The 27,775-nt window shown below is 40.9% G+C and overlaps 1 protein-coding gene across 3 annotated transcripts in view; it reads right to left on the bottom strand.

Moving 5' to 3' along the window:
• Positions 1-4,550: 4,550 nt before the first annotated feature.
• The window catches only part of OTUD7A (OTU deubiquitinase 7A), a 129,678-nt gene continuing 106,453 nt past the window's right edge, over positions 4,551-27,775 (bottom strand). For all 3 annotated transcript variants that reach the window (XM_080980707.1, XM_080980706.1, XM_080980708.1), the window contains 3 exons: positions 21,332-21,446; positions 20,810-20,894; positions 4,551-18,428 (listed from right to left, as the gene is read on the bottom strand). In XM_080980707.1, coding sequence (XP_080836833.1) covers positions 17,004-18,428; positions 20,810-20,894; positions 21,332-21,446 — 1,625 coding nt within the window. In that variant the 3' untranslated portion in view covers positions 4,551-17,003. The remainder of the gene's footprint in view (positions 18,429-20,809; positions 20,895-21,331; positions 21,447-27,775) is intronic.

Genomic DNA, 27,775 nt, shown 5'->3' with positions numbered 1-27,775 from the left:
TATGATGGGGGTGGGTGCACATTTTTATATTTATTTTTACTTGTATTATTATTACTTTAAAATAAAATTTAAATCTAAAAAGTCATTAAAAACACTAGCATTCATCATATGACTAAAAATTAGCTGAACTGAAGTCAACTAGACATTTCTCATTTATATAACAAAGAATCATGGAAAAGTAAAAAAAAAGTTTTATAGATTCTAAATGCCATATTGATTTTAGTCATAGAATATTACTTTTGCAGTAATTGTGATGTTTAGCTTATTTTTAGTTGCTGTTTTGTTAAAAGTGTTTTATAGATTGCCATTGTTTTATTGATTATCTGTTAATTATTTTATATGATTTATGCTGTATCTGTGATGTCAGTTTATGTATTGTGTTATTGTTATTCATTGTTTGAAAGGCACTTTGAGATTCATTTTAATGAAAAGCAGAATAGAAATACAATCACTCAAACTTGGGACTTTCTACAATGCAATACATTTTTGGGGGGGTGTTATTGGGTTGTTGTTTTTATTTTGATTATATATTTTGTGGTTTTATATTTTTATTTTGTTCTGTGAACCGCCCTGAGACCTCTGGGTATATGGCGGTATATAAATTCAATAAATAAATAATAATAATGTGCTCTGCCACTCAACTATGGTCTTTCTCCTGGGAAACACCCTGCTTAATGGTTAGTGTGCTAGTTTGAAGTTTAATGTTTCCAACCTGTAAAGTTTCCTTCTACTTCCAGACAGCTTTATGTAAGACCAGGCTTTAGCATATGTTGTTGACAAGTCTGGAAGAACTTTCTCAACTGCACAGGAAGATTGAGAAACTTCACTGACTCATCTGTTTTGAGACGAACGGAAAACACCCACTTTCTGCATCATAAACAAGATTTGCAAATGGAATTTAAAAAGAGTGGGCAGAAAACCTTCTTGTTTCATTAGACGAGCAATAAGGGAAATCAAGCATGGCAACTGATGAGTTGGGTGAGGCAAGGGGCAGGAAGGAATGAAATGGGGCACTTCTGATCCCATTGTGCTGGAGGATTCCTCTGCAGGGAGGCAGGTGGGGAGAAGAACTCCATCACAGAAGAGGAACTTGCTGCAGTTTAAAACATGGCTTACAAATGGAGCAGAGGGACATAGCAAACATGGACTGTACCACTTCAGACAGCAGGTGGAAAAGACACACACACAAGCCAACCAGCACATCAGGCTCTGGGCTATGTTTTTTAAGGGGCATATTCAAAACCCCTCGCTTGAAGTCTGAAATGGTACCATCTACTTTACTGCTCACCAACACAACCCCTGTGGGCACCTCCACACTGCCCTTCCCTGGAACCCATGAAGCCCCCTCCTCCATTTGCCTTGACAGGAACCTTCCATTGCAGCCATCAGAAAGGATTTCCCAAGCCTAGTTGCAGCATGGGGGGTGGGGGGGGTGAGAGATTTCAGGAGAGTGACACCAGTGCAGGGGGGGGGGCACATAGCTCTACTACCAAAGCTGCCCATCACTGCAATGTAAGCTTCAAGGAAGGCTTCTCCTTGGTTACAATAGCAAGCTTCTTTGGAGACTAATTACAACGGAGGAGGGGTTTCTTGAAGGGAGGCACATAAAGGGAACAATTCTTCCTTCCTTCCCTCCCCAGCTATGACCCCCTTTGCTACAGTTAGGCTTCAAATAAACCTCCTGTGTAGACAATAATTACAATGGAGGGCGGAGTTAGTGGGGGAGATAAAAGATTGCCCCTTCCAGCCAGAGTCCTTCTTCATTGCTGGAAACGCCCCCTTACCACAATTTGGCTTGAAGAAACCTTCTTCCAGTTCTAATAAAAGGTTTTCATCCAAGCCTAATTGATGTGTATCAGAGAAGCTTTTACAGTGGAGATTATTGCTGGGGAGAGAAGATTAATACCTGTACTCTCCAGGAAGATCACCCACCCACTTCAGTTTGAGCAAAAGCAGGCGCATGTTCCCCAGGCCTAACCGCTGGAGTCAGGGTGGGGGTGGGGGTTTAAGTGTCTGTGTGATTGCCATACATGTATGGGGTTGGGATGTGTGTATTGTGGGGTATGTGCACTTCCCACAATTCTTTTAGTCTGCAAATGTGCTTGCAGGCCCCCAAAAGCTGGTGACCGCTATCGCCTTAGGGCTCTTACCTTCTTCCTCTTAATTCATTCTGCTGCATGTGTAGACCAGGTCTAAGATTCTCTTTCAGTCCTCTGATTCTTGGATGAAGCATTGCTGTTACATTCATAAAGCTTACAATATATAATGCATAACTGGAGCACCGCCAAACACCACGCTGGAACTATCTGAGTCCAGCCACTGAAATCCAAGATCAAAATATTCACACAATTCAAGTGTAACCAAAAGCTGGATTCACAACCCTGTTAAATAAACCCATCACTTCCCAGGATCTAGGAACCACCTATTTGCAGCAGCTGCTCCCATCTTTTGCCTCACTGCATGTGGCAAATGAGGCAATGACATGCTCACCCTAAATAGAGATGTTTTTACATGCAGGTTCAGACCGTAGACATGTTCAGACAGTTTATGGTGGCAAGCCTCTGGCTTGGTGACTCAGTCAAAGGGTAACTTTGAAAACGGTCACCAACAGGAACAAATGCAGCCATCCCATATGCTGCCTCTTATGCCTTAGTTGCACATTACCTGCAGGAGATTTGTGATTTCAAGATGTAGCTTTCTTTTTAAAAAACCAACTTGGCGCTGCATGGAATTTGGGTCAGGGCAGGGGGATATAACCCTCCACTCCCCTACTTGGCAGCCTTGATCCAAATGGTTCCCCTCCTGGAGTTGCCATTAGCTACAGAGGAAAAAACGCACAAGCACACCGCAGCTGTTCCCAGTCTAGTTAGGCTATTAGGACAAATTTTTGCTGCTGCCTAATGATTAATGTTCTTAACTGCTCCACTGCCCCTGCCCTGTGAGAAATACTGCATAAAGAGAGGCCATTTAAGACACATGAGAGCGGGTGAGCTTTCAATACCTCTGCTTTTAAAAGGGGCTTTTAACATGGAACATATTATCAGTTCTTTGCCTTCATCGTGTTCTTTCATCTTTTCATCAGAGTTCTGAGCAAATATTTCCAGTTCAAAACATCAATTTCATCTGCCACAGGCTTAACTCTGATCTGGCGGAGAATAACCCAGCCTCACAAATTTATTTGGAGTGTCACCAGTTTATAGCACCTGGGGGGGGGGGGCGGGGAGGCAGTTCAGTGTGTGCTTGTCCCACATTAGACAAACCCAGAACAGTTCAAAAGAGAAATATTTGCCTCGCCTCTCTTCAGCTTCCCACTTACAAATATGTAATCTTTAAACCCACCCCACTCCAAGAGAACTCTTTGGGGAGAAAGGCAGGTTTTCCTTGCAGTCAGCAGTCTGAGCAGGTCAGCTGATCCTAGGCTTGATGCTAATTCCTAGTGCCTATGCCTATCCTCAGTGAATTAGAAAGTCTCCTGGCACCGCTTTAATAACAGCCTTGCACAGACCTCAAGGGGATATTCCATGCATCAAACAGATCCCTCCCCATAAAGCTTTACAGCCAGTTAACTCATTCAAGGGCTGACCACTCTTTCACAGAGGCATCCTTCTCTCCTCGATTTATGGGGCAATGAGGTTCTTCCTTCCAGGATTGCTCTGAGCAAGCTGTTGCCTAGACACCAAATCACAGTGTGACTGTGTTTTTCAATAGTGTTTTTCAGTACAGTCCCTTTTTCAGCAGCTGCCTATTATTATTATTATTATTATTATTATTATTATTATTAACAACATTTTTACATCTCCCGCTTCATCATTTCAGGGCAGAAATTAGCTGGGAGTTTCTAAAGATTGAGACAAACATCCAAGCAGAGATGGATTGACTATTCTTTTGAGTAGTGGGCACAAATATAAGGAAACACAAGATTTTAACACAGAGAGAGAGCATTTCAAGCACCCTACATATTAACGATTTAACTATTGATAGAATACGCAGTGCAAATGTTCTATTGCTGCGTCTGCGTCCTTCTCTGAGCTGGTCTCCGAGGTGGAATGCTTGAGTAGTGGGCGAACCAATACATTAAAGGCACGTTGTATCCCTTCCTAAACCTGAGATGCAGTTTTGTGAATAGGAGTGATGCAGTTCTGTTGCATCACTCACTTTACTGCAAGTGCTGCTTTAGAATAAACTTCCTTCTTGAACAGGAGGACTCTTGCACAGAGCCAGACCCTTAGTCCATCTAGTCCACTGCTGTCTAGTGTCAGCTCCCTCAGCAGAAGTCTCTCCTAGCCCAGCTGAGATCTTTTTAGCTAGTGATATTGAATAATAAAGTTGGATCTTATGCCTGCAAAGCATGGGTTCCGTCACTGTAAATTATCTCACATATCCTTCAAAATCTCAAAAAGCTATGGTGATGTTTCTGAAAAATGAAATTTCAGTTTAATGAATTGATTAATTATTTACAAGGCATTTGATTATCAAATCATCAATTATCAAAAAACAGTGGAGCAAGAAGAAATATGGCAAAGTTTTACACAAAAATTCAGACAAACTGATATTTTACAAATAAGTTTATTTTATTGAATAGCTATCAGAGCTACCCTCTGTTCCAAACAATGGAGGAGCCAATCACACAGATTACAGAGCTATCAGTAACTTGTATAATTCTTTCATAAAAGAAATTAATTACAGTTCTAGAAAAAGAGTGACAGTCATAACTGGAAGTCATAACAGAAGCCATATTTAATAGTAACTATTGCAAAAAATTGGTTTAATGCTTTCATACTTTACAAAATAACAACCCAACTGCTAAAAATGGCCCTTACACATCTTCTTAGTCAAAGAATGGAGCATATAAAAATAACATTTAATTTTAACTGGAAGGAAGATTGCACGTAGAAAAAATTTCAAGGACGTACATATCCAATAAGAAGAGAAACATTTGTTACCTGTTCAAGTTACTTACTGGTCCTGTTTCTTGTAACAATCACTTTAAATATTATATGGCGGGTAAATTAAAAAACTAAAACTCTGGACAGGATACAAAGAGCTGCACAGGAGCGGATCCACAAATCCAAGGAAGTCTTGGACTTTTGTTACGTAAACATCAGCTCCCAATGCTGCATGATATTCCACCTTAGAAACTGAGGAAAGTTTCAAAAGCAGCTTGTGATATTGTGTGAAGGCATCTGTCATTCAGAAGGGAAAAGTCAAAAATTCCATGAGCCATGCCTAAGTCCACGGTTTGCCTAAAGTAGTTCTTTGGATTCCACCTTTTGCTATAAACATGAACTGCAACCATTTGACGGGTTTAATCCAATGACATGTAGCAGAAAATAAATGCATAATTAGGGGCCTACTTAGAGTATAGCTTAGGCATTCACAGGGATTCATTGATGCTGTACTGACATTTTTTAAAAAAGAAGCAACTAGGCTTTAAGCAGTAAATAAATTAATAAAAACAACAATAATGATAAATGTTTAGGATAAGGGCTCAAGAGAAAAAGGAAAACCAACCAAACTCCTTTGCATGAATTAATATCTATGCACAAGTTGTTCTTCTAGTCATTTTAATGTATTTTGTTGCAATACAATGCTGAAAGTATAAAATTTTACAGAATAGCAAAATTATCCATTAGGCTAATATTCTGAAGATATGGTCAAATATTGCTCTAAAAGAACCAAGGAACATTTTTTTTTTTTTTGCATTCTGCATTTTGTTTATACATTTGCAAAGACCATTGGTCACTGTAAAAAAACACTCCTCTTGCATAAAGTGACAAAAAAACTTTGGTGATAAGTGTACATAGAGACTCTCAGACCAGTATTACTAGGAATCCATCATGAAGAACAGTTGGGGGGGTGGGAAGTACAAAGAGAATAGGGCTGATGCCCCCTCAACATTTGTAGGAGATGCCTCCTCTGCCCACTCAACATGGGGGGGGGGGGGCTCAACCCCCTGCCTACAAATATTGAGGGGGCATCGGCCCTATAGCACCTATGAAAGGTGGGCTATATTATTTGTTAACAAGGTAGCAAATAAACAGAAAAAACTAATCTTTCAACAGTTTAAATTGAACTGAAGGCATATTTTCAAGGGAGCTTTTCACAGCATCACATTGCTGCCATGGCAAATGTGGTATATGAAAAAGGAATTCTATTGATCAAGTTTATATTTTTTCCTATGAATTCTGATACCCACACTGGATATTGTAGTCAGACAGGTTACTTCTAGGTCTGACTCCACCACCCAGATAGCCCCAGGATTAGCAGAGGGTTGGCCTAAGTCTGGTTAGCAAGTGTTTCTCAAGGGCCTGAGACTGAATCTGACCCTCCTTCACTGTTCACTGAATAATGTTACGTTTCTACTCAAGACATAAGTGAAACTCCTATGGAGCACTTTTCACATTACCTTTTCAAAGTTCAATAACAAAGTTATTGAAAGAGCCAACTACAATGCACACATCTGTCTTGGTGGTGGCAAGATGTAAGGCAAATATCCACTTGTAGCACTAGAAGTTAGACACCTATCTCCCTGCAAATACAGGCACATGAATGATGAATTTTGGATGCAAATGCGTTCTCCTACAGAAGCAGTGTCCTGTCTTGAGGGAAGGGTCTCTAAATCTCTCTTGCTACACTGTCCCAACATCCCCAACGACAGTGGCCAACCTTAAGCCTCCATTTTGAATCAAAATAGCTTTTAAAAGGAAAGGCCTTTGCTCAAAATTAATTCCACTTCAAAAATAATGAATAAGAGTAATATATACTAATGGCAGGTTGTCATCCTTCCCTCTGGATGGCTTTCCATGTCCCAAACTCCATACACTTCAGATTTTCTTAAGGTCTTACCTCCTTTCTTTTGACACCTTTGAGCTACGAAATGTGCAAAATATTCCAGAGAAAGTTTTGTTAGTCATCTTTTCTTCCTTTTTTAACTCCTGTTTTCCCCTGAAATTCCACAGATATTTTGCTTGAAGGAGCACCACATTTGTTTCAGATCTTTCACTGAGTGCGAAAGACCAAAGATTGGCTGGTTCTTTCTCTCTCTCTTTCACTGACACACTAATCTGCTTGCATTCACAGGACACCTCTGCCTGCCTTTGCATTAGGCGCTCTGGTGCCAGAGGGGGCTTCCCAGCCCACAGCCAAGTAGTTAAAGAGGGCTCAGGGAAGCTGAGAATCTGAACAACACGGTCCATGATCAGCCTATGTCAGGGACCACATCTTTACGAGAAGAAATTGCAGTCACCTAGATGGTGGACTTTCAAAGAGCTAAAATAATAATACATAAATTATGACAAAGTGACACACTTTTCATGCTGGAAAAGTGCAAACACTCTCAAGTCTTTCTTCAATGACTTCTGGAGAAGCAGCTTCATTAAAGTGAATGGCATCCGGAAATCAGGCTCTCTTTGTCATAGATGGCAATTAAATTTTTTTAAATGAAACTACTGGGCTGCTGTTCTTGACCTTGGACTGTATGTTTCTCTTACGTCTTTCAGACTAATACTCCACACGAAGCCAATTTTTTCTCCAAAATGTTTGAATAAAACTGCAAAATACAATCCACCTCCACACTTTAAAATAGGTTTTTGCAAAGAAGAAATTTTCCCACAACTAAACAGAATAACAGCTAAAATCATCATGAATCTGGTCAAGAGCACAGGGGATGATGGCCTTTCATATTGAGAATTCTGCCTCCACTAATACTCCTTGTTGCTATAGATACAGAACGATCTACCTAATTATTAGGAATCTCTTCCATTTATTCATTTTCACTGAGGGTTCCAGCCATTCTGGCAGACATCAAAGAGTCATAGGTTTCTAAACAAATTATCTTCAAACAACACACAATTAAGGAAACTGAATAGCAATATATAATTAACCAGACTATGAGCAGTCTGCAGAAATTTATATGAAAGCAATGCAGCAAGTACACACTGAAGGTGGGTGGGAACACACAACTATGCAGAGGAAGAGGCTGCAGCAGCTCCCGTTGAGAGCCCCACACCTTCTGGCTACCAGAGGCACTTCTCTGCATCTTGCCTAGACAGAGCTCCATCTGAAAGTCTCTGTGATAAATATGACAATTGTCTTGTATTTGCATGAAACTTATAGTAAGCTGCCTTGGGAGGTTTTTGCTCTGAAAGGCAACATATAAGTACTTAGAATAAATAATACACTCAAGAAGATTGATCCAGACCTAAATGACCCCCACCCAATTTTGGAACCCATCTGCTGTGTTGCACGTTTCCAGGTTGAAGGCTGTGGGATATTAAGTGTTCAAGCAGATTATTGGTCCAAGTTAAACAAAATACCAACGCTGTCGCTTATGATTAGCAATTTGTAAAAGAAAAGGTGGTAACAGTGCTGTTCATTGGATCCTAAAAGCAGAAAAACCAGAACTGAAATGAAACTGGACCACAACATTCAAATGTGGAAACAAAACTGTTGTTTTATGGAATCTTTATATAATCTTTTTGGTTTTTTCCTAATCTATGGTTTCAGTCATATATTAAATTGATTGCAATGTCAGTTAATTCAAATTTGTGGCCATTTTTGTTTATTTCTGTTTTATGCTGTATTATTGGCAACATTTGGATTTCTGCATAAGAAGATAATGCAGCGTTACTACTGAGGAATCTAATTCTTTCATATGCCACATATATGGTCCTAGATTGCCTTATATTTGTGATAAAGAGTGAAAGAGGAAGATATTTCTATTAACTGGAGGGAGTTCGGGGATGATTTTGTGGTGAGATCTGCTTGTTTTGATAGGTTCATCAAGTCCTCCGGTGACCATGTGAGATCCCATTCAGGAGACCGTCTTCCACACGGAGCGCTATCATAAGAATGAAGAAGATGAACTTTTGAATCTTTGCTAAAACTGAAGAGATCTTCTATTTGAAAATTTTATAATAAACGTCATAATTGTGGTGAGCACTTTTTTTTAAAACCTACTCTAAACAAGATGAGAAGAATATCAGGTTTCAGTAGTGCTGCAAAAATCTACAGAAATTGTTCCCAAGAGATGACAATGGGCCAGAATAACTGCATATGCTATAAGTGATTAGAGTTCTATTCAGAAAAAATATTCACATTCAATCTTAGTTTGCTTCAAAAACATCAGGTCACTTTTGTCACGAAATTTGCAGGGGGAGAATCTCAAGTTTGATTTTCGTGATGATGTTTTGTTTATTATTATTATTTTGCCGAGTCTTGTTAAAAATCTCCTCAATGTTTTATGTCCTATAAAAGAGGATTCCATAAAGAATTAAAACAGGGAACATGTATTTTTACCAAAATATATAAACCACAATATAAAGCTTTTCAGTAAAAATCATTCTGTATTCCAATCTTCAACAGACACTGGCAGACACTGGTGATGAGCATTCAGAATGTATCACTAACATTTACAAAGCTTTCTTCACAAGGTTAGTACTACATTTCCCACATGAACCTACTAAAATGACAACAACTCTCTATAATAAAGGTGCAAAATATTGCTTTGTAGCATATTTTGAAAGTAATATAAAAATAATCTCTATATTATAATTTAAACTTGGCTTGGAAAATTGCAACATAATACAGTCATTTATGTCTAGAAACAGAATGCACTTACAAACACCTTTCTTTATGGGTGTGGGTGTATATCAGGCATCCCCAACCTTTGGCCCTCCAGATGTTTTGGACTACAATTACCATCATCCCTGACCACTGGTTCTGTTAGCTAGGGATCATGGGAGTTGTAGGCCAAAACATCTGGAGGGCCGAAGGTTGGGGATGCCTGGTGTGTGTACTATTGTTTCCTTTTTTAAAAAAACAAGCATGTCCATAAAAAAGCAAATGTGCCAACAAGTTACTAAAGTCAGTTAAACTCTACACCATGTTTTATTGGGCAGTAATTCTACAAAGTTTGCCATACTCTCAAATAAAAAGTCCTTATTTTGCAGAGTACACTACAAAAAAACTGAATGTGTTCTGAGCTGAAAAGCCACTTGCAATCAAGGTCAGCTAATATTTTTCCATTGTAGTTTTGCCATCACAATAATGTTTGCTTTTCCATACAAGGGAAAGGAAGTAATCCCTGGCTCCCCACTATAATCAATTATTTCATGATACAATTTACAACATTTCAATACATCACATTCTCAATTTCTGGAACTAGAAATGTATTAATTCTTTTGGATTGGGAAGAGAATGTAATCAACACCTATTGACAAAATGCAAGGCTCCCATCTGTCTTAAATGAGTGCTCCCATGGGTGAATAACTTTGTTCCTGGGACAAATTGTACCATTAAAGGGCCTTCCATTCTTAACACGAGCTCTTCCCCATTTACTACATGTGCAACAGCTTGTCATTATTCCAGTCCAATGGTCAACATAATGGGGCGATGCCATTACAAGTGTGATAAAAAAGTTAAAAACATTGGGGTGCTTACCATAAAATGACAGGGAAAGCAGCCAAGACAATCATTAAAAACAAAAGATACAGCCTTCTAGTGCCATTGTTATGATCATTCTTACCTGTCAATATAAATTTGCTTAACTTTATATGTATGTTCACTCTAAAGAGGACTGTGTGTATTCTGTGCTGAAAGGACTGAAATTCTGCATTCATGCAATTTCAGTTCTGCATCCAGAAAATCTGAATTCTCCTATGAATTATGCAAATTTAACAAATTTGTGTAATTTCTTTCGATTTTGATTTTTTAAACTATTTTGCATAAATATTTCTGGTTTTGCTAGTCACTGTAAGGAGTTTACACTTACAGAGTTCCTTCTTTGGCTTCTGAGATTTCAGCAGGACTAGCCAACAGAGTTTCAAGCATGTTGTTTCAGCAGCCATAAAAAGGGGGTGGGGAGAGATAAAGAAGGTGCTGAGATTCTCAGGAAGCTGAACTCTGTGTTCTGTACAACACTTGCTGCTTTTTCTGCACAAAATTGCAGGAACAGCATTGCCAGCAAAATCACTATGATGCGCTTCACCTGCTTGGTGATAAAACTCCTATTGATCATTCATGCCTGTTTTTTTTCCATAAGGAGAGAGGCTGATTTAAATGGTCACCCACATTAAGTTAAGTGCACGAAATACACAGGGCGGTGAGGAAAAGAAAGGGGAAACTAAACACAGCTACTGATCAATGAAACATATGGCTGTGCTTACCAAATATATTGCAATGTAGGAATGGCAAAATGTTTCTGTTTTCATGAGAAGCCAAGTGCAGAACAGGAACTGTTGTTTCCTGCAATCCTAAACACATTTAATCCAAAGTCTCACAGAGCTCAGTGGAGCTTATTCCCAGGTAAGTGTGTAAAGGATTGCAGCCTAAGGCACACACCATCTGTGATACATGGCACCAGTCCTTCCCCCAAGAACTCCATTTCAGCTGACAAGGGGTGCTTTATTACACATTTTAACTCATGCTGAATTAGATTTGTCTGTTATCTGGATTCCAGGAGCGCAATAATACAACTTCGTTTTGCTTTGAGAGAACAGCAATGAGTAACTGACTGGACTTGGGGCAGTGCAGTGGCAGAGAGAGGCTTCTGCTACCAAGTCCAAATGTTTGCTTGCTGTGGCTTATGACCACAAAACTTTCCACAGACCTGCTTAGAAGCACCTACAACACACAACACAACTTATATGTAAACACAAAGTGTATCATGTTTTATTCATTCATTAGCCCTTTTCTATACTACTTTTTCATGTATTATTACAAAGTATGAGAATGCTTAAATACCATTTTGAAATAACCCTTAGACCCTTTGTTCCATAGACAAAAGAAAAGTCAAACATTTTGCATATTTTCTTTGACAAGTTTTGGATTAGTGGCTTGAACAATTTATACAGCCTTTTACTTTTTCCCCAACACACATTTTTTTCTGATGCCTATTAGCAGAGTAATTATAATTTATTTGAAACCATAAAGCATTTTTCTTTCATTTATAAAAACATCACTTTACCCCAGAACAGTTAGCAACACTTACTACATTCAACCACTGTTCCATGTTTTGTACTTCTCAAACACCAAACAAAGGGCACAGACCATTGGCAGTCCCCTTATGCACAAGCCCAAGGAAATGAAAAGTTCCAGTGAAAGAGAACTGTTCAATTCAACAGCGCTTGTGCAGGAGAACTTCCCAGAGAACTGTGTCATATTTCGCAAAAGAAGCTCTGACACAAGCCTCAAATTCCCATCTCAACAATCAAATTTTGTCTTTGCACAGCCCAGCCTTCCTGACTTGGAATTAACTGCCCACAAACCCTTAGCCCTTTATATACTGAATTGTCTACAAGATCCACTTGTTACCCACCAAGTGACCAACCCACAACCCCAGAAAATGCTGAGCTGGATGAACAGCAGTCATGTTTATATATAGATATATTGAGAGAGAGAAAGAGAGAGAACAAGAGACAGGGAGTTCACGCAAAACACGTTTTGGCCTTAAAAAAGAAAAAGAAAAACCTCTGGAACAACAAGTTTCATAAACATTTAATTTCCAGATTCAGGTAGGTAGCTATGTTGGTCTGACGCAGTCGAAATATATAAGAAAATTTAAAAAACTGTCTAGTAGCACCTTAGAGATGAAAGCAAACAAAAGCTTATACCAAGAACAAACTTAGTTGGTCTCTAAGGTGCTACTGGACATTTTTTTTTAAATTTTCTTATATATTTTGACTTAATTTCTAGTGAGAATGACCTTTTAAATTGTATAGTTTTTACGGAAGCTTCATTCAAACACTTGCCTCTTTTTCAGATAAGGCAGACAGGAACAAAATCCTAAAAACACCGAGAGTGAGGTCATTCATAATTGCCTACTACTTTTTGTGGGATGTAATCCACTGGGAGCAGTCAAATACAACATTCAGTCAAATACAATACATACAGCAAGGGAATGTTTGGTCCAGCCAGTCAAAACTTCCTGTTCCTCCTGGCCTGAAGCATCTTCCTTGCATGTGACTAGTGGGTGGGCGTGACCTTTCCAGACCCGGTCAAAGGCCAAGGCATGCTGTCACTCTCCCTCTTTTCTGTCTTCCTCTGGCCCTGCAAACTTCCTGGTCTGCTAACTGCAGTCACTAGGTCAACCCACATATGGGGTAAACCTGTTTGTATATGCTTGAGACTTTAAGCCTAAAGTCTGCCTTCAGGGACCACACTGTGCTCTGCCTGATCATGAGTAAACTCTCTTTTTATTGCTTATGAATAAGACTATGGTGTCTTTATTCTTTCAGGAGGGATTCAAGGGGTCTTACCAGGAAAGTATTAGAAGACATTTCAATCTAGGCAAGCCAGATTGAATTGTGTATTGTCTTAAGAAACTCACATGAGTTTGCAACTAGTTTTCTGCTGTGTAAAGGGGAATGCACTCTGCTAAATAAAGGAACTTGCTTGCGCAAGTTAGGAAGGATATTAATAAACAATATATCCTCTCCTGCCACCTTGAACATTCCCACACTTTTTGCTTGGAATGATCATTATACAATTTGAGCATGGAATGCAAGGATCGCCCCACAAACCAATGTCCTCTTTGTTACCTTGGTTCCCATTTTGTGGTGGTTTAGATAGAATCACAGCAATTTGAATGTGCTAACTCATCCTGGGTTATGTCTGTTTTCATGGAGTCAGGCAGAAGGAACCAAGAACTGCACAATTTGAAATGGAGATCTAGCTCAGGGAGATACCAATGACTGTATGTACACTGCTCTTGAGTTAAAGTTAAATTCAGGCACACAGAGGAATAGAGGTATTGACATTGACACCTGAGCTTCAGTGTCAGCACGAACCCTCTGGGTACATACCAGGCCTGTTATAAAGACTCAGCGCTTGATCCTCTGCCCTTTCCTGGTCAAAGAAGCAGTAATAATGTTAATATCTTTTGACTCTCCACTAAGAGTCCAGCTCTGACTCTAGCCAAACTGATCTCCAGAACTCTAGAGGCTCCTCATTCCAGGTCTAATTGGCACTGGTCTCACCCCTAACTTCTGCAGATGAAATTTTAGGGGTGGAAAGCGGCACTCAGAGCTAAGATTTTTCTGAGATGCTCTGCTATATAATTAGATTCTTACACAGAGTAAGAATTAGGTGCTACCCTAAGTAAATAATTTTTAGTGAATTATTTCTAAGAGTAGGATGTAAACAAGGATCAGATTAGAGCATGGGTGCCAGAAAACAGTTCTTCGAGGTGGGGTATTGATTTGAGCAACTCATGAGGGCACTTCTATCATCTGGGCAAAACTTATTTTCATTCAGTTCTGTGTATTTTTAAAAAAATTATAGTACCATGTTAATATATGAAATTATTGTGTCCACTAAAATGTATTATCCTGATGATGACTATTTTTAAAAAAATATTGTAATACTTTCTGAAGTTTTTTTAAAAGCTTTTTGTTCAGATAGTATACTTGAATCAAAATGGAAAAGCATAAACTGTTAGCAGCAAGTGGCTCATGCCTACCTCCACCTAGAGAAGCATTTATAGGCATTCTACAGTAATGCATTAGTAATTACTAATATTTTCTTTCTTAAACTTTTAAAATAACATCCCTGCTCTTTCTCTCTCTCTCTCTCTCTCTCTCTCTCTCTCTCTCTCTCTCTCTCTCTCACACACAAATACAATCAAAGATAAGTCCATCTGGTACCACAGATTTCTTTGGCCAAAGAAACAGGAGGATTTTTCACAATTAACTAAAAACATAAAAAGGCATACAGTACTGGACAAAATTGGAACATCTGAGATTCTTGTGAGTGAACCACACCAAAGGTTACTTGTGTTCTAATCCACACAGCAGCCATCAAACCACATCTGTTTTGCACCTTAATTCTAAGTTGGAAGCACAGAACAGGCAAGGGAAGAAGAGGCCCTCAGGAAGGTGCCTTTTCCCCCTGCTTTGAAATAAATGGCGAAGCTGGACAAGAACACTGCAGAGTCAGCCGGCACTAATGACACAGCCGATCCTCTTTCTTGAGTAGACTTCCCATAAAAGAATGGGAACCAGCTTGGCAGCACCACCACTGTAACATCTTGCAGTGTGAGTGCACCCTTAAGTGTGGTAACACATCTTCCTCTGGGGGAAAAGGAGATGCCAATTCAGATACACTACACATTCTCAGAGATACATGAACTACAAGGCTGGATTCATTAAGAGCTGGTCTTAAGTAATATTGGTGTGCCTCCCCGCCCCACCAAACTTAAAAATTATTATTAATTAATACTAAGTATCACTTCTTACTTCATTTTGTACTGAATTATAGGATCAATTACTGATTGCTACCACAAAGTACTTCAAAAACAGGCGTTTTAATGTGGGTGCAAGTGGTGAACAGACAGGAGTCTCAAGTACTTTCTATTCGAGGATGCAGAAACCAAGTTCACTACGTAAACTGAGATGTGGCTATGAGCGAATATTTTCTTAGCTTACCTAAAAACATTAGAGCTAAAGAGAAGAACCAAAAACATAGGCCGTTCCTAGTGATGAACTTTCCTAATAAAAGAGGGTCACTTCGAGGGCTTAGAGCGGTGCCATTAGGTTAATGACACCAATGTAGTTCTTCTTCCCTTTTCATTAGATGTGACAGGAGCCTCAGTAATGGGATGGATGAGTAAAGTGAAATTTAATTCAGATCATACAAAGGCAACAATGCTGACTGGGGGAGCCAGCCAACATTGGGATTGCTCTATAGTCGGGGTATATTGGTTCTTAATGGCACCATACTCTACTCTCACAGCTTAAATGTGCTCTTGAATCTTGCACTGAGAGCAGACTTTCATGCAGAGTGTACACCGGAGGGCTCAGGGCTGTAATAAATTATGAAGTATGCTATTTGGTGCCCAAGCTGGCAGCAAGTGGTTTGCTATAAACAAAATAGATAGAAGGCAAACATGTTTATATCAATGCCAACTGAAGCCCTACTGTAGACACTAGTGTTACATTCAGCTCTTATCTAAAACATCTGAAGGGCACCAGGCGTAGAGGTTATCTAAATTATTCTGTCTAGTTTTGAACTCTATTACAATCTTTGCTTCATTTTTGTCTTTGCAATGGTGTTTAGGTTTCATCTTCTGCACTGCCTAGTACTCATCTCAGAGGGCCAAATTTGAGAGCAGACTTTAAACCCAAATCCATGAGCTGTCCTTGTAAGTGTTCAAGACCATTTTGCCCATGTCCAATTGACATGCGACTGCCGATGTTTCATTTTCAGCTGATGTGCGCAATGACCCGGAATACAACTCCTGCGCAATTCCAATTGCCCAACTGTTGAATTGTAAAGTACTTATTTTCAACCATGAGGGCTTGAGCCCTGTCTAAAAAGAAAATAGATATGTCATCTGGAGGATAAGCATTTCATTCTTGGACATTTTGTGCAGTACAAAACTGGAGTTTGCTTACATCAATAAAACAAAGAATTTGCGTTTTGTAAGAGAAGCTTGCTAATGAATCCAGGCTTTCATTTGTGTATCTGTGGAGAAAACAGTACTACTAAAATAATACAAGCAAGGATGTTAGCATGTTAGTATGAACTATATGCAAATTCTTCCCCCACTTTTTAAAGGAAGAGGAAAGAGCTATGAAAAAGTTATATTTCTTCAGATGAGATGGCTCTAAAGAATGAAACAGACACGTCTTATTACAATACCACATTTCCAGTTATTATGACTTTTTCCCTATCTTCCTACTACCTGAGTGATGTCAGTGTAAATTCAGGCACCATTAGTAAATTTTGACCAAACGTATACACAGCACTGACAAAGGAGTAAATAACCTTTCAGCTTACCAGTGTATGTAAAAAAGACACTGACAAAATGGAAAATAATAAACTCTTTATGATAAATTAATTCTTAGTTTTTCATTGCTGCAGGGGAAAAACAAATAAGCTGGACCTTTCTCCCCACAGATCCCTCTGCAGGATTCTCTTTTCCTTCCTCCTGTAATCCATTGCCACATACCTTACAAGTAAGAAAATGGAGGAAATAAATATTCATGGGAAGAGCTCCATCACCTTCAATGTCGGTGCCCCTTACTTTCTTGCTCCCTGCGTTTCAGCTCCTCCTTATAGCAGTAGGAACAAAAGTTTTCAGTCTCGGGGCGACCATAAAAAGAGCAGTTCTCCTTCTTGCAGCGGTTCTGCTGGATTGAATATATCGGGCTAACTGTGCTCCTGCCTCGATTTTTGTCATTGTTCAACCAGGTCTGCGGTGCATCCTCATCGGCATATTCCAAGCAGTCTCTGATGTCACTGGTATTAAACCCATTGGTATATGTTTGTGACTTGTGGTCCGTAGGCATAACATAGGTCAGTGACTCCACTGTGTTGACAGTACGGATGCCTGCTATTCGGGCTGGGCTATAGCTCTGTGAAGACAATGACCGGTTCTGTTGGGGATATGTGGCACATGTTTTTAAGGTGCCAACCACCGGTTTGTAGGTATCATCCTGGAAGCTTGATGGCTTGGAGTTGACATCGTGCAAGTGGATGACACTTTGCCTCTGAACAGGGGGTGTATGGCTATAGTGGGCAGACAATGGAATGGGTCCACTTTTCTTGGCACCATTGCTAGGTGACGAAAATGACCCTGGTGTGGGACTAGTACGGTCTTTAAACTTTAAAACCAGTTGAGTCGTATGGCTTTGAGGCAAGACTGGTGATGCCCTTCCCTGAGGAGATGCTTCCAACTTCTCTTTTGAGTACATTTCTTGCTCCAGTTTCCTGCATGACGATCCATTGAGAGTAGCCTTCTTCTCTGCCTCTTTCCTCTTCTGTTCCTGTTCGGCACTAAAGCGCTCCTGGGCACTGGTCAAGTAATAGCCAATCATCTCCTCATGGAACTGATGTCTATGGCTGGTCAAGAGGAGGCCAGCAAAGATGAACTTCCGTTCCCCTTGCATGGCGGCTCTCAAGATGTTGAGGCTCAGCTTCACATCAGTACTGTACTTCCATGGGTCTGACTGTTTATCTGAAGGGGATTTAGAATTCATTTTTTCAACAGGCGAAATGCTTGTCTTTTCAGTGGGAGAGGGGGTTGTCTTTTCAGATGGAGAAGTGCTTGCAGACTGGCCAGATTCTTCTTTGCTTCCTTTGCGTGACTTGGACTTCTTCTCTTTGACTTTCTCAATGATCTCCCCATTTTTCCCATTTCCTGAATTTGCTCTGCTCATTTTGCCATGCACTAGTCCCCCAAGCCCACCCATATTCTTCTTGAGCTTGATGCCTAGAGTTTTACTGAGACTCCCAAGTTTGTTTGCAACTGAATCAGCCCTGTTTTTTTCTTTATCCTTCCTTTGCTTTTCTTTCTCTTTCCCATTTTTCCCATTATTGCCATTAGAGTTGCTGCAGATGGAATCCCTGTCGGAGTCCATGGAATCAGCGAGAGACTGAACATCCTCTCCTGCTGACGCAGTGGGAGATTCTGGCTGAGCCAGAGGAGCCTATGAAGAGAAGTAAGTTAACAATTAGAAATTATTCTTACACAATGATTTCCTGCAGTAAGATCCTCTCTACATTTGAATGCAGTTTTTCAGGATATTTAGCATTTGAAAAATGCAAGTCCTCAAAAGAATGGTTCTGCACATAAGGTCATTACATTAAGGGATCACAATTACATTAACAGATGATTAATCTTTGGAAGAAACTTCCTAGATCCAGGTTTATAATAGCTTGTCAGATCTCTCTGACTGTCCTTTTGGGAAGTCATTCTCTTGAAACTTCAGATGTTTGCTGTGAATTCCACAGCATATTCAAGATGGCAAAAGCCAAATCTAAAAACAGTGCATCTTTTTGTATGCTTTTCTATATCTGAAACATCAGGAACCATTGCAATATGATGTTAGATAGAATGGATATGCTCTTCACTACAAGTTTTCTGATTTTTAAGTTGATGGGTGATGGGTTAGGAGGGAATTTCTCTCTTCAAATAGATCAGCTAGTATTCCTGGAGTTTTTTATGCAGTATGCTTGGTTCTCTTGCTCAACATATCTGAAATAATCTGGTCTGTTGTTTCTTGCTTACTCCTGCTCAGCGCTCATGGGACACTGTTCTGGATTATATGGAGGACAGCAATAGTAAAGTTCAGTCCTGATGACCATTCTGTGTGGAAAGGCTACGTTGTAGGATACATTCCGGTACAAATGGCATCAGAGATGCAAAATGAAAGATAACACAAACACAGAAGCCAATCTCTGGGTATTTAGCAAGGGATTTTTAAAAAAATGATTAGGACGGCAATAATTGATCTGGGATTAAAAAGCAAATTGTGCAATAATTCAATTATCAATGCTGATCACATTTATACCTGAAAATATAGGATGTAGTGCAAGTAATTTTCAGTGTAACTATAGAAGTACATTTCAAAACATTCATTTCCAAGACTCCTAAACAGATATCCTCTTATCTCAAAGAAATTGAGATTGTTTTTACTTGCCTAATTCTGCTCACCTACTCTTCTGGGGCAAGAAAATTAGTCAATGCTAGGCAAAAAAAGTATCAACATTTTTTCAGATTACCATCCCTATATATGAAAAATGGCAGTTGAGTAAAAGATTGTGCTTGCCATGATATATTTTAAGAAAATACGAAGTGGAAGCAACTTGCAGATCATCTTGACCTAATGAACAACTAGGCAACCCTATGAAATTAATCTTGCAAATTATTCACAACGGGCAATGATTGAAAACCAGTTCACCTGACCATATTTCTTACTGGATGATGTGTGCGATTTCTTGACAATTTCATTAGTCGAAAAAGGCTAATATAGAAATGGCAAGAGAGCCTTCTTATCATGTAAAATAAAAAGTACTACTAATCACCAGGAGCTAAACTGAGACATGATAACCTTTATAGGAATTGGTCCTGGACACTGATTTAACACCTAAATTTTCAAGCACATACCAACTCATGATTGGCTGGAGCATGACTGAGCAATAATAACTTCCTTCTTTATGAAAAAACTAGTGTTGGAGCAGTTTCTGAGACGCATGATTAACAAGTATGATAAGCTAAGTGGGATATTTCAGAGAACATATTCAGTTCCCCAGAGCTCCCTGTTGTGCACATGAAAATTTGGCTGAACTCTTAATTTGCTTACCCCTGACTGACAACCTTGGGTATCAACTTTGCAGTCTCACATTTGATGGTCCCTATACTTTTGTCAAACCACTAGAATGCTCTGATATTTGGACCTGAGAATCCACACTCTCAAATGTGGAACTGCACAAATGCAAGGAGCAGAACAAAGTCTGCTTTTCAGCCTTTCCCCCAGACAATGGATAGACAGGCTGCTCAATTACTCTTTGGTTTTGACCATCTCATATGCCGTGACAGAGGGCAGAATTTACAACCAAAAGCAGCAGGAAGGACAGCTGCTTTACTTGCATCTTTTTTTCCTTTCTAATCTATGCACAGTACGGTCTATTACTACTACTACAACAACAACAAGAACAGCAATTTATATACCACCCTTTATCAAAAGATCTTAGGGTGGTGTACAACATTAGAAATACATTACAAAACATCAGTGATAAAAACATAACAACCGTCTAATCCATTGCTGCTACAGTCACAGTAGTGCATGGCCCATTTTTTGTGTCAGAAAGTGCTGCATTCATTCTAGGGAGGCAGGGCCCTGGACGTTGCCTCTCCCTGCCCCTGCCTCCCAAAGGAGCTTCCCTGAACCGTTGGCCCAACACAGCAAGGATGCAATGGATTCTGCTGCGCTAGTGATGGGAGCCTAACCCAGGATCATCTGTTTCATGAGATGACACAGTTGGGGCCTATTTCTCTCAAGCTACTTATGGAGAATAAAAGGGTTACCCGTGTTTCCGATGGTATGCGTATCCAGGTTACATTCATGTAACTGTGCAGAAGATTAAGCTTTGCCTCCAGAGACAGAATCAAACTAAGAAAGGAAAAAGAGGAAAGACCTCATACCATATAATCACTGAAAATTTACAGCCATATAATCACACTTAATCAACAGAAACAGAAAAAAACATCAGGTTTAACAAGAGTACTTTCAGTTACAGATCCCCATGCTCTCTTAAGGAAATAAGCTAGGGGGAAAAAGAAATAGTCCTACACTGGGCTTGCTGTGGGAAATTTGAAGCCTCACATTGGTCTTGCCAGACTGGGGCAACCAACTGGCATTTTGTAGATGGCAAAACTCCACACCCAGCTAGTGAACTATGCAAGAGATGTATGTGGCTCAAAAATGATATAGTTATTTGTTCTAAAAACTGATTTTAAAAGGGCAGGCTAATCAAAGGTTACCAGGCATTTTAGGCACACAGATGTCCACAAGGTGTTGAAGTGTTAATTATTTAAGAGAGATCTTACTTGGCCAGCTTGGAGTTATCATTGTCATCCTTCCCCCACTCCCAATCTTTCCCAGGATCAACCGCAAAGTGCAAAGGTAGTAACTTGTGTTCAGAATCAGTCAGAGGGATCACCGCTGAAGGAAAGAGGAAAAGATCAGAAGTGAAGAAATTAGGTGGGAAAAGGATGAGAAACAACAGTTGGCTGAAGAAAAGGGGGAAAGAATTTTAGAAGCATTTGTTCAAGACACTGTGTTAAATATATAGCATCTTGGCATTTTTCATAAGTAATTGCTTATTTTGCAAACAGTGACACCTTTGTATATCATGTGATTTTTTTCATGATGAAGAAAAATAGTCATCAGCTCTCAGAGATGGCAATTAGGATATTATAATATGAGATAACCATAGCCTCTTTCGTAGATCTCAGACTGACCACACCTCTAGCCAAAGCATTTGACAAAATGAACACAAACCTTTTCTTTTCTTTTGGATTGGTGGACAGGGTTAAAGCAAATGTTTTGAAAGCTGAAATTATACGCTTCTGCTTTCACTTTCATTTACAATATACTGTCATTCACCTGCAACCTCCAAGGAAAGTGAAATATAACCCCAAATAATTAGTAGGCTATTGACTCCAGATTTTACTGAGTCATAATACCAGTCTCTGAACACTAAATCTTAGTTGCTGTGACCATCCTGGTCATTTCAACCAAAAAGGAAATAAAAGTGTTCTATGCAACCTGTGCAGAATATGCATAGGTACACTGTTAAAATAAAGCGATAAGCAAGTTATACATCTATACCTTGAAGTGCAGACCTCCACAAATCAATTTCTAATATTACATTGTCGATCAGACTTTACAGTCCACCACATTGTCTTCGATGAATGTTCTTCTCAGTTTTCAGGCTGCAACCACAAATCTAGCAAAATTATCCCATGTTGATGGCCTCTCAGCTGATTCCCTCGTGGCCCACTGGAATGCGGAGTTAACCAGGGCTACTGACTGTCTGGTTCCGAAGCGCCCTCTCCGATTGCATGGAGCCCGGACAGCCCCGTGGTTTTCCCTAGAGCTAAGGGCGATGAAACAATCGCTGAGACGGCTAGAGCACTGGTGGTGGAAAACTCATTCTGAATCTGACGGGACAAGGGTTAGAGCTCAACATTGAGCCTACCAAGTGGCGAAAGCGACGGCAAAGAGGACCTTCTTCACCGCCTCTATTGCATCAGCAGAAAACAGAAGCAGGAGACTCTTTCAGGTGGTTCGCAATTTAACGGAACCACTTGTGTCATCGGGGCTCAGTAAGTACCCTAAGATCTCCTGCAATGATTTTGTAAAGTTTTTTGCAGATAAAGTCGCTCATATTCGGAAAGAGGTAGACACCACCATGGGAGTAGGACCAGGGCAGGAGAGTGCCAGAGTCCTATCTAGTCAAGTTGCGTGGGATCAATTTGAATCTGTTACCTCCGAAGATGTGGACGTGTGAAACTGCCCACCTGACTCCTTGATCCTTGCCCATCCTAGTTAATAAAAGCGAGTTGGGAAGGGCTGGGCAATGGGCTCCGCAGGGTGGTGAATGTTTCTCTCTGTGAGGGAGCCTTCCCAGACCCACTGAAAGAGGTGGTTATTAAATTGCTTCTTAAAAAAACATCTTTAGACCCGGCCAGTATGGCCAACTATCGCACAGTCTCAAATCTTCCATTCTTGGGCAAGGTGACTGAGTGGGTGGTTGCTGAACAACTCCAGGCACGCCTGGAGGATGCGGACCATTTGGATCCCTTCCAGTCGGGATTCAGGCCTCATCATGGGACTGAAACTGCCATGGTCACACTGGTCAATGATCTCCGGCGGGCTAGGAACAAAGGTGAAAGCTGTTTCCTAGTTCTGCTGGATATTAGAGCTGGATATTAGAGCGGCCTCTAATATCATCGACCATGACATTCTTCTGGACCATCTAGAGGGGCTGGGAGCTGGGGGCACAGTCATACAGTGGTTCCGCTCCTTCCTCCTCGGCCATGTCCAGAAAGTGGTGGTGGGGGATGAGTGTTCAGACCCCTGGGCTCTCACTTGTGGGGTGCCTCAGGGTTCTGTCATCTTCCCCATGCTTTTCAACATCTACTTGAAGCCACTGGGAGAGATCATCAGGGGTTTTGGGCTGGGTGTTCATCAGTATGCGGATGATACCCAGCTCTAACTCTCTTTTAAATCGGAACCAGTGAAGGCGGTGAAGGTCCTTTGTGCGTGTCTGGAGGCAATCAGAGGATGGATGGTGGGCTAACAGATTGAGCTTGAATCCTGACAAGACAGAAGTACTGTTTTGGGGGGACAGGGGGCAGGCAGGTGTGGAGGACTCCTTGGTCCTGAATGGGGTAACTGTGTCCCTGAAGGACCAGGTGCACAGCCTGCGAGTCATTTTGGACTCACAGCTGTCCATGGAGGCGCAGGTCAATTCTGTGTCCAGGGCGGCTGTCTACCAGCTCCATCTGGTACGCAGGCTGAGACCCTACCTGCCCGTGGACTGTCTTGCCAGAGTAGTGCATGCTTTGGTTATCTCCTGCTTGGACCACTGCAATGCGCTCTGCGTGGGGGTACCTTTGAAGGTGACCCGGAAACTATAACTAATTCAGAATGCGGCAGCTAGACTGATGACTGCGAGCGGCCGCCAAGACCACATAACACCGGTCTTGAAAGACCTACATTGGCTCCCAGCACGTTTCCCAGCACAATTCAAAGTGTTGGTGCTGAGCTTTAAAGCCCTAAACAGCCTCAGCCCAGTATACCTCAAGGAGCATCTCCACCCTCATCTTTCTGCCCGGACACTGAGGTCCAGCTCCGAGGGCCTTCTGGCAGTTCTCTCACTGCAAGAAGCGAACTTACACTGAACCACGCAGAAGGCCTTCTCAGTAGTGGTGCCTGCCCTGTGGAATGCCCTCCCAACAGATGTCAAAGAAATAAACAACTATCAGACTTTTAGAAGACATCTGAAGGCAGCCCTGTTTAGGGAAGCTTTCAATATTTAATGAATTGTATTTTAATATTCTGCCGGAAGCCACCCAGAGTGCACAAAAAACCATTAGTTTTTCCTTTATATAGTATGGATCTGCTCCAAAGAACAGTTCTTAAATAGTATGGCTCCACCAAAATAAATGATATCACCAGCAATGTCGCAGTGTACTGGTCTGACTTGAGAGGAAGAATCTCAAAATGTTTCTAAATCTGGATCTGAGAGAAGACAATGCCTGAAAGAACCTGAAAGAACACCTGAAAGAACACCTGAAAAGAACGGTCAAACTCCTGCTTGAGAGAAAGGCAATTAGGCCAGATTCTGGATGGCAGAGCATTCTCAAAACATCGTTGTAATGAGTATGAGTTACTCGTGCGTAAACTGGTGCCTCTCTAGGCTAATTTGCCTTGTTAAACCTTTCTGACTGCACAGCCCTTTCTCATCATGACTGCCTCAGTCGCTGGCAGAATCCGTCAGTGGGCGTTTCTTGAACCTCTTCCAACATAAAAGTTGTTTGACACCCAGTCTCCTCCTCCTCTCACTGCGCGGGAGCCTTCTGTGCAGGGAGGGCGTGGGTAGCGGAGGACCTGTCCCCTCCTCACTGAGTTCCAGTGAAGAGTCCTGGAGCCCTCTCTCCGATTCCCCCATCTGCCCCCCTTTATCCCTGGTGTTGCGCTTAAATGCTTCCCCCTCTACTGAGCTATTTCTCCCCCTGCTGCTGGGTCCTTCTCCAGCATCATCTACGAGCCTCCCCTTCACCTCTCGCTCCGATGTCAGTTCCCTGACAATCGTTATGTATCACCCATGCAAATGCGGCTACTTTAGCAAGAGGGCAGTGCAGCCAGACTGAGGGAACTAGGTTCATCTTTGGTCCTTGCTCACCCCAGAGTGTTGGCAGCAGGGCTGACAGATCACACAGAAATTGATTACAAACTTCCCTGTTTATTGCAACTGTGGGCTGAAGAAGGAGAATGTTAAACTATAAACTGGCACCACTACATACTTACTGGCAAAACAGAATGATTGCCAAAACATTATTGCAAAAAAGCAGATGTAATTGTAACAGCAATTTGTTCAGTGGAGAAGAGAAACACTGAAAGTGTATTCTTCCTTGTGCTAATTAACATTCAATAAAAACAAGCATTTTGAGACCAGAAATACCACAATTCTTCAAGCCTCAAGTGCTGAAAAATAATATAATGCCCTCTAGCAATTTGTGCCACAATGAAAATGTTATATAAATGTGCAAAGAATGCGTTTAATTCAAATTATTTATCTTCATTTTACCTCCCATTTATTTCTGGGAACTGGTATCCCCCTCCCCATTTTTTTAGAATGCATTTTGGGGAAGGAGGTATTTCCATAACACTGGTGACAGCTATCAACAATATTGAGGCACTTTGCAGAAACTACCACATACATTTTAGAGGCTTTTTGTACAACTGCCTTTAAAAAAAGAATGAAAGACTCAGCTTTCTTATGTGTTCTGTTGCTGCTGTGCTACATTAAAAGCCACTATAGGTGCTCTTGCTGTGCAAACACTCGGCCATGCACATTTCCAGAATCTTTGGATTTGCAAAACCACAGGCAATGCAGGTCAAAGTAATTCATCAAGGCTATCGGGGGGGGGGGGGCGGACACCCCAAACGAACAGTTTTGGTGACAAACTTGGAGGCAAAGACTAAAGTATCTGAATAGCTGTAAATTAGGTATCCTGCTTACTGTAAGACAGCTACAATGAGAGAACACACTAAATGTCAGGGAAAATAATAATGTTTAACACGTGCATACTGCTTTCAAATGTTCAACGCATGTCACATTCATTTTCTGGCTGCAATTCTTACAAGGGAAGTATCCCATATTACAGATGGGGAAACAGGCTGAGAAACAGTGGCTTGCCTAGGGCCCCTCAAGAAGCTCACAGGAGAGTTGAGATTTGACCTAGGAACTTCCTGATTTGCCGCTCAGTCTGTTAGTCACTATGCAAAATAAACTATTTCAAAAGGTTACACATTTTTTGGATGTACGTATTTGAATGTCAGGGCTACATTTATATAGAAATTGGTTACAAGAATCTTAAAAAATAGAAAACTATAAGAGTTTACCGAAAGGCCTCTTGCAACAGAAAGTATTTTTCCAGGATTGGAGAAGATAGCAGTCACAGGTAAAAATGTAGCAGATTGTAACATTGGTAAAGTTTCACCAGGTGGCACCAGATCACAGCAACCCACTCTGATTCAGGGAGCATGTAGCACAAATCCTTTAACAGCCATAGTTGCCATCTGCGTTCAGAACCAGTTCACATGCACTAAAGCAATGTTGTCATAGAATCTTAGGAGTTGGGAGGGACCCCAAGGGTTATCTAGTCCAACCCCCTGCCATGAAGGAATCTCAGCTAAAGCATCCATGACAGATTGCCGTCCAACCTCTGCTTAAAAACCTCCAAGGAAGGAGAGTCCACCACTTTCCCAGGGAGTCTGTTCCACTGTCAAACAGCTCTTGCTGCCAGAAAGCTTTTCCTGAGGTTTAGTCGGAATGTCCTTTCTTGCAACTTGAAGCCACTGGTTCAAGTTCTCCCCTTCAGAGCAGCAGAAAACAAGGTGACAGCCCTTAAGATATTTGAATATGGCTATCATATCTCCTCTCAGTCTCCTCTTTTCCAAGCTAAACACACCCAGCTCCTTCAAGTACTCCTCGTAAGGCTTGGTTTCCAGATCCTTGATCATCTTGGTTGCCTTCTTCTGCACACTTTGCAGCTTGCCAACATCCTTCTTAAATTGTGGTGCCCAGAACTGGACACAGTATTCCAGGTGTGGTCTGACCAAGGCAGAACAGAGTGGTACTATTACTTCCCTTGATCCGGACAATATACTTCTGTTGATGCAGCCTAGAATAGCATTAGCATCACACTGTTGACTCATATTAAGCTTGTGGTCCACCAAGACCCCTAGATCCTTTTCATATGTACTGCTAGTAAGCCAGGTGTCCCTCATCTTATATTTGTGCATCTGGTTCTTCCTCCCCAAGTGCAGAACGTTACATTTGTCACTATTGAGATTCATTTGTTAGCTTGTGCCTAGTTCTCCAATCTGTCAAGGTCATTTTGAATTCTGATTCTGTCTGATTCTGGCAGCATTAACTACCTCTCCCAGTTTGCTGTCATCTACAAATTTGATGAACATCCCCTCAATTCCTTCATTCAAGCTGTTTATAAAGACGTTCAACAACAATGGACCCAGGACAGAATCCTGCGGCACCCGACTGGTTACCTTTTCCCAGAATGAAGAGGAACCATTAATGAGTACTCTTTAGGTTCATTCCACCAACCTGCTACCAATCCACGTAACAGTTACCTCATTCAACCCATATTTTACCAGCTTCCTCAAAGAATATCATGGGGGACTCTGTCAAAAGCCTTACTGAAATAAAGATGAACTATGTCCACAGCATTTCCCTGATC

This window comes from Podarcis pityusensis, assembly GCF_964106645.2.
Source record: "Podarcis pityusensis genome assembly, chromosome: 14".
Lineage (NCBI taxonomy): Eukaryota > Metazoa > Chordata > Lepidosauria > Squamata > Lacertidae > Podarcis > Podarcis pityusensis.
Note: the sequence above shows the minus strand (reverse complement) of the source record. Positions and strands in the feature narration are given on the sequence as shown.